This window comes from Cicer arietinum, chromosome 2 (assembly GCF_000331145.2).
Source record: "Cicer arietinum cultivar CDC Frontier isolate Library 1 chromosome 2, Cicar.CDCFrontier_v2.0, whole genome shotgun sequence".
Classification (NCBI taxonomy): Eukaryota; Viridiplantae; Streptophyta; class Magnoliopsida; order Fabales; family Fabaceae; genus Cicer; species Cicer arietinum.
In genome coordinates, this window is record NC_021161.2 from 13,921,672 (window position 1) to 13,929,684 (window position 8,013).

At 33.1% G+C, this 8,013-nt stretch overlaps 1 protein-coding gene across 1 annotated transcript; it reads right to left on the reverse strand.

Annotated features, from left to right (window-relative positions):
- Nucleotides 1-2,209: 2,209 nt before the first annotated feature.
- Nucleotides 2,210-3,988, reverse strand: UGT89D5 (UDP-glycosyltransferase 89A2). The gene has a single exon (XM_004516386.4). It carries the CDS (start codon nucleotides 3,843-3,845, stop codon nucleotides 2,442-2,444), a length of 1,404 nt encoding a protein of 467 aa, XP_004516443.1. The 5' UTR covers nucleotides 3,846-3,988; the 3' UTR covers nucleotides 2,210-2,441.
- Between the last annotated feature and the right edge of the window lie 4,025 nt (nucleotides 3,989-8,013).

The window sequence follows — 8,013 nt, forward strand, 5'->3', positions numbered from 1 at the left end:
TTGGCATTTCTCAAATGAATTTTCCAACGGTCATTAAAGGCTTGGCTTATGAAATGAACATTACAAGACCTCTATAAATTGCAGCAATTTGATCTTCATCAACAACACAACACATTGCATTAAAAAAGATCATTGATCTTAAAGCTTTCAAGAAGCAACACTTTATATCTTCATACTTTCTACAAATCCTACATTAGATCTTTGTTTATCTTTTGAGAAAGTATTTAGAATCAATCACTCTCTTATCACACTGTAATTTCCAAGTGAGGTACACTGGAAAATATTTGAAATCCGATTGTAAGCTTGGTGAAGCTTGAGAATACACAAGTTGTAATCATCCTCGGTCAGAGGTTGATCTGTTTGAAGAATAGTGAAATCTCACAAGGGTGTGAGGACTGGAAGTAGCCATCTTTGGGTGAACCAGTATAAAAACAGTGTGTGTCAATCTTATATTGCTTCTTAACTCTTTAACTCGTTTTAAATTTGAAAGTTTTGAAAACCCATCCTCGGGCTTGCCATCCTCAGCAAGAGGATAGTTTTTAAAACACTTGAAAACCTTTTTAAACAGCAAAATCCCTATTCAACCCCCCTTCTAGTGATATTTAGCTACATCAATAAGTAGTCAACAAATTGTATATTTGTATATTTATATTTCTATTCTCTTATACAAATAGTTAATGTCCGTGCTAATAATTTTGATTTTAAGTTGTCTAATAAATAGTGTTGGCACACAGTTATATTAAATAAAAAGTAAATTTTTTTTAAGTAAACATAAAATTTATTTAGACTTCTTAGCATGAATTCAATTAAATTTCTAGAATATTGAAGAGAAAAATAATAATTATTTAAGAAAATAAAAAATTTATGTAGGAATTAAAGAAACAATTCATTTCATCGATTCATTGAAATTAGTGGTTTTTCAAACTTCAAACACTATTTTATCAAATTTAAAAACTACTATACAAGACTAACATGCAAATTCAAAGATAAAAGATACTCATAGTTTTTATGTGTATTGTAATTTTTTGTTTGTAATAGGAAAATTATTTTTCTTTAGTATTTTGTGAATAGTACTAAAATGAAATATATTTTGCCACTTGATACAACAAAATTTATATGAATTCTTAAATGTCATGTATTTTATATAAACAACATAGGTTGAATAATAAAAATAAAAATTCATTATTAAGTTACTTACTCATCTTTACATTTACTAATATACTTATTTTATATATGTCAATGTCCATTATTTTAAAAATTCTTATTTTATCTAATCTAGTTATTTAATTTTTTTAATAATTATTGTTTTTATTTGTTTAAAATTAAAAGTATAGTTTTATAATAAGTTTTTTTGGAAAGAAAAAAGATTCTGTGTAGAATTCAAAAATAAGGCATCATCATTTGAGTAAGATTAAAGAGTGATGTTAGTGTCATACTTTTTATCAATAACATTGAGCGTACAAGAAAGTAGTTTTTAAGTTAAATTAGAATTTTTTTATTTTATTTTTATATTGTAAATTATTTTTTTTAAGTCAACTTATTTTTTTAATGTCAATAAAAAATATGAAATGTGATATATATATATATATATATATATATATATATAAATTAATATAATAATTTATTTATTAAAATCGTTGTTTCCGTGCGGACGCACGGGTTACAAACTAGTTAAATTAATAACTATCATTTGTTAATATTAAAAATAAAAAAAATAAAAACCGATCGCATCTCGAAGATGTTACTCTGTCGGTAGTCATTGGACGAAGTTGTGATTTCTTGACAAGGAAAAAAAAAAATACGGTATGGCATATAAGTTTCAATATAGTAGATATTGGTTAGTTTTATAAAAAAATATAGGAATATATATAAAAAAATTCCTCAGCTTTTGAACTTGATCTAAACTCATTGCAGCTAGCAACCAACCACATGTGCTCCACTCTTTCATCTATTGCACCAATACAATTGATCAACAAACACTATTAGATATCAATAAAATACACTTCTCATCCAGAAGAAACATCTTGAATATCTCAATTCATGATCTTGCATGTTTTTGAATGTAACAATCCTAGCTTCATCTAAATTTCTAATTCTTCCCAGAAATGCAACAAAACAGAGTTTAATGTATTGACATTTGACACCATAAAAAGTCATATGATTAGAAGCAGTATTGAGCTATAAGCACTTTTGATGGACTATCAATACGTAATATGCAACAAAACAGAGTTTAGTGTATTAAAAATACAATCAAAGATCGCTACTACCGAATTACGTAGAACCAAAACAATGTTTTGCTTGAAATTACTTTTTACACAATGACTATTCAAATTTCAAACATACAATATTATTAATATAATGTTATTCAAAAACATTATTCCAACAAGAATCTATGCTCTTAGTTGATAATTATACCAAGGATTATTCTACTCTCTCTACCACTATGATCCTTCTTTAACACCAAGCTGCTTCAAGGCTTGGATAAGTTCATTCAACTCCTTAAAGGAAACTCCATCCTTGCTCACAGCGCCAACAGCTTCTTCTTTCATCAACTTAGCTCTTCTCTTTTGGGAACTATCCCCACTCATAACCGCGGATATTACCCGACCCAGTTGATCTGGGTCGGGTACAGAATCTGCCCCTTCGCAAACCCTAACCGCTACTCCCATATCCTCCACTAACAGCCTTGCATTCACATACTGATCAGCCTCCATTGGCCACCCAAGAATCCCAACTCCAGCCACAACCGCTTCCAACACCGAATTCCATCCGCAATGACTCAAGAACCCGCCCACCATCCGATGACCCAATATCGCCAACTGTGGAGCCCAACTTTTTACCACTATCCCCCTACCTGAAACCCGATCCTCAAACCCGTCCGGGACCAAAGCATAACCTTTCTCCACCTGCTCCGCCGTAGAAGCCTCCTTAACCACCCAAACGAATCGGGTCCCGGATCTCTCCAACCCAAATGCCAAAGCCTCCATTTGCTCCTTTCTCATTACCTTCTGACTACCAAAGCAAACGTACAACACCGAACCTTCCTCGTCCAACCGGTCCAGCCACCGTAAAACCTCGGATCCTTCATCCTGGTCGGATTTGACCCGACTATAACCCAGCGGGCCAACAGCAAAAACCCTTCGGTTACCAAATTGGGCCTCCAATTGATCCAAATAAGGACCTTCAAGCGCTCTAAACGTGTTGAAAACGAAACCCCAGCTTAATGAATTCGAAACGAAACTCTCCTTTATAAACTCTGATTCCGGGTCCGATTCAATGTAGCGGCGGAACAAGCTAGGAAGGTGGTCGCGCGGAAACGACGGCATTCCGTGAATTTCGGCGAAGTTAGTTACTTCACGCGATTGGAAGAGCAGTGGGTCCTTCCAGCAGTAGTTGATAACGGAAGTCAACAAAGCGCCAGATGAGTAAAAAGCGATTCTGGGAATACTGAGTCGAGTAGCGAGTTGGTGAGTCCAGCCAAGGAAGAAATCGGAGATGAGAGCAACAGGGGGGTTATGGTGGGTGTTAAACCATTGGATTATTAAATTTTGGAGATTGGATAGGGCGTTAATGAAGGGGTAATTTCCGCTGTTTCCAACTTCACGAATGTTTTCTGCACCCGAGGGTATTTTGGGGTGTGAAGGGAAAGGGAGGATGAGTGTTTGGATGGTGTTTGGGTGTGTGGATAAGAGAGGGGTTAGAGTGGGAAGGTTTTTGGGAGTTATGATGATGGTAATGGTTAAGGTTGTTTGGAGGGCTAAGTGGTGAGTGAGATCAAGGAGTGGGAGCATGTGACCTTGTGCTGGGTATGGGAATACAAGGATGTGAGTTTTGGAGTTCGACATGCTTTCTTTCTTGCTTGCTTGTCGTGTGTTGGTTTAGATTTAGAGTGTCTGACTGGGAGAGAAGAGAATTGGTTAGTCAACTATGCTTCGGTGAGTGGGATTGGATTACTTCTACCGGTCAAGAAAAATTTATTAAAAATCTATTTGAGTTCCATATTACAATTTAGTGGTCCTTACAACTACATGTCATATTCTCACTTTTAAAGATCATGTGCAATTTTTCTTTAATGATTTTTTTTTATTAAAAGAATACGATATTCACTTCAAATTGACATTTAACCGTCTTAGCACCCGTTCAAAGTTCAACCGAGATTAAACTGAAGTCAGACGATAAGATAATATTTTAAAATTTAAGCTACACAACAAAGAAAAAATATAATCAACGTTGATGGAAAGACATGAAGCTGCCCACCCAAACCAATCTAGCATGGGGAATGAGAATCGGATGTGGAAGAAGCTTTGGCAAATAAAAACAATCCCTGGTCATGCTCACTTTTTTATGTGGCGAATCTTACATAAAAGGATTCCAGTGAGATCTTCTCTCTTTAATAGGGTATGAACTACTCTCCGATGTGCATCGTCTGTGATTCATCTAAACCACTTGTTTATGGATTGTGATTGGGCAACACAAGTGTGATTTGCATCCCCTCTTGGAGTTGTCTTTCAAAATACCAACTTTTTCCATAACAGAGGTACATTCAGGGAATGGGCTGAACAAGTTGTTGAGAACAATTCTGATGAGGCTATTAGATTAGTTATGGCTCTTGGCTATGAGATTTGGCAAGCTCGCAACAGAATAAATTTTGAAGCTCAGGAGATGCGGGAGGCTTTGGTAATAGTGCATCGAGCGCAAACAGCTACCAATTCATATCTCAGCTCATTATGTGGATCTAAATGAGGAAGTACAGACCATGGCAGCCCTGGTGTCAAGAATTCAATGGGATTGTCCTCCGGCTGGTTGGTATAAATGGAACGTGGATGCTGGAGGGCCAACTGACGAAAGCTGCTGAGGTCTTTCCGCTGTGATCAGATATGAAAATGGTGTTGTAATGGCAGCTTATTGCTGTCAAAAATTGATCCAAAATGATTCTGATCAAGTAGAAGCAATGGCGTTAAAGGTTAGTTTACATTTTGGGAAGGATTTGCTCTTCTTAAACTTAATAGCAGAAGATTCCTTGAGTGCCATTGGCATGGATAGAGCTGTCAAAAAAGCCTCAAACGGTTAGGTTTTTAATTTTCTTTTTATTAAATCCTTAATATTAAGTTCCTATCAAAATAATTTTTTAAAAATCTCAGGCCCAATATTTCATGGGGCTTAAGAGAGGGGTTTATAGGCCCCAATATTTTGATAATTTTGAGATTTTTTCTTGAAATTTTTTTGAAAAATATCGAAATAAATTAAAAAAATATATTTTTTTTCTCAAAAAATTTTGTAAGAAAAATAAATAAAAAAATTTCGAAACAAATCGACATTTTTTATAGGTGCAAAAATCGAAAAAAAAATTATTTCTCAAAAAAAATTAAAACAAATTGTCAAACTTTTTTTTAAAAAAATCGATTTTTTTTTAAAATGTGGGCCAATAGGCCCACTAAGCCCACAAAATTTTAGGGGCCCGGGCTTTCTTTTTAGGGGCCTTTTAAATTATAAATTTTTTTTGCCCCTCCAACTTGTGAGCTGAGGCCAATAATTAGAGGGCTTGTCAAATTGACAGTTCTAGGCACGGATAGGATTGATTGGACTCATTCCTCTAGTAAAACCACTGGATTTATTAATATCATTATTGTTATTATATTGGAAGATTTTTACTCAACTAGGTTATGTGGCTTTTGTTTTCCTCTCATTTTGAAGTAAGTTTTTCACGTTAAAAATCGTGTTGTGTTTGATATTTAATTTTCTTCGAATTGTTGTTACTTTGTACAATTGTATTTTCTATTTGGCCATGTACTTGCACAGGTGGGGGAAAAATATTCCGCATTATTGAGATAGTTATCTAAGGTTTTTCCCAACAAATTGTTATCTAGAGCTCGATTTGTTTGGTTTGTGCATTTAAATGGAGGAAGAAAACAAAGGTCCGAATATGATTAAAATCAACTCTTCTAATTACACACTTTGGAAGACTTTAATGGAAGACATGCTATACAGTAAAAATTTGTATGATCATACTGAACTTGACACTACTAAACCAAAGATAAATCTGACACTGACTTGAAGAAGATAAATAGAAAGGCTATGACTTTGATCTGATAGTGGTTGTATCTGAGTGTATATTCACACGTTGAAACTGAAATAAATGCTAACAAGATGTAAGACAAATTAAAAGAGTTGTATGAACGAAAAAATATGCCAAATAAAGCATTCTTGATTCAGAAGTTGGTGAATATGAAATATAAAGATGGGGATTCAATGGAAGAGACTATGGAGTATTTTTCAAAATACAGTGAATCAGTTGACAACGAAAAATATTAAATTAGATTATGAGTTGTAAATGTTGTTATTGTTGAGTTATTTGCCTGATAATTGGGAAATCTTTGTTATGACATTGCCCAATTTAGCTCCAATTGGAAAGCTGAAAATGTCAACAGTTATAGAGAGCATATTGAATAAAGAAACTTGAAGAAAGAAACGTGGTTTGGTTGGTTCTTCTTCAAAGTCAGAAACACTAGTTATAGAGTCACGAGAGAGAAGTCAATCTAGACTCTTCTATAGACACAACAATTTAGAAAGTCATAGCAAGTCATAGCAAGTCAAGAAGCAAGTCGAGAACTAGAAAAGAAGTGATATGCTATCATTGTGGCAAAGCAGGTCACATAAAAAGAAATTGTTGGTTCCTTAAGAGAGATCAATCAAGGGAAAAAGATAAAGACAAATAGAAGAAACATAATAAAAATACAACAATAGTTGCATCTGTTAATAATGTCTACACTGTTTGTGATGATAATTCGATAAATCTTGCATGTCATGATTCAACTTGGACTATTGATTCGGGTGCCTCATATCATGTTACTCTGAGGTGTGATTTCTTCTCATCTTAATGTGTTGGTGATTTTGGCATGGTAAAAATGAGAGATGAAAGAGTATGTAAAATTATCGGTAGAAGAGATGTTTGGGTTGAAACTGAGATTGGTTATAAGCTTCAATTGAAGAATGTTAGACATGTTCTTAATATTCGTCTTAATTTTATTTTGGTGAAAGGCTTCGATATTGAGGGTTATCACAATTACTTTGGTGGTGGTGGTATATGTAAAATCATCAAAAGGTCTCTAAGACTTAATAAGGAACAAGCAATGAAAATATTATAATGGCTTCTATTATATCTTAGCTTAAAAATATTGAAAAATAGAAAGTCAAACAATTATAAAATATATCTTTTAAAGAAATTATAAAATATATTGAAGAGAGAAGACGACGAAAAGATTTAACTACTAATTATATAAAGTAAATAGAAAATAATACGGAGACATAATAAATACAGAAAATTTACGTGGACATCACAACAAGAAAACAAGCATTTTGTGAGGGCTTTTGCCCTCACAAAGGGGTATAATCAGCCACAAAGGTGGCTTTTGTGAGGGCTTTTGGCAGCCACAAAGAAGCTGGTCACAAAATTTTGTGAGGGCTTTTACAGCCACAAAGTGCCAGACACAGGTTGGCATTTGTGAGGGCTTTTGCAGCCACAAAAGTCTGCCTTTGTGAGGGCTTAGGCCGCCACAAAGGACAGACTGATTTTAAAATCAGCTTTTGTGAGGGTCCAGGCCGCCACAGAATCCCTCCTTTGTGAGGGCTTAGGCCGCCACAAATGACCTCCAGATTAAAAAAATATATTTTGTAAGGGCTTAGGCCGCCACAAAATATTACGTATATTAAAAAATTAATTTTTTTAAATTCAAAATTAATTATGTATTATAATTTTATATATAATAAATTAATATAAATATAAATTTAAAATTTGAATTTAAATTGTAATTAAATTAAAATTATAATTAAATTTAAAATATAATATCATTATAAATTAAATTTAATATATAATAAACTAATCTGAATATAATTAAAAATTAAAATTAAATTTAAAATAAAATATTTAAATTATAATTATAATTAAAGATTAATTTAAATTACAAATAAAAAAAATTAAAATTAAAATTAAATTAAAATTTAAATAAAATTAAA

Bases quoted from the DNA above. Each gene is read 5' to 3' on its own strand.
- UGT89D5 (XM_004516386.4), bottom strand. From the start codon at position 3,845: ATGTCGAACTCCAAAACTCACATCCTTGTATTCCCATACCCAGCACAA.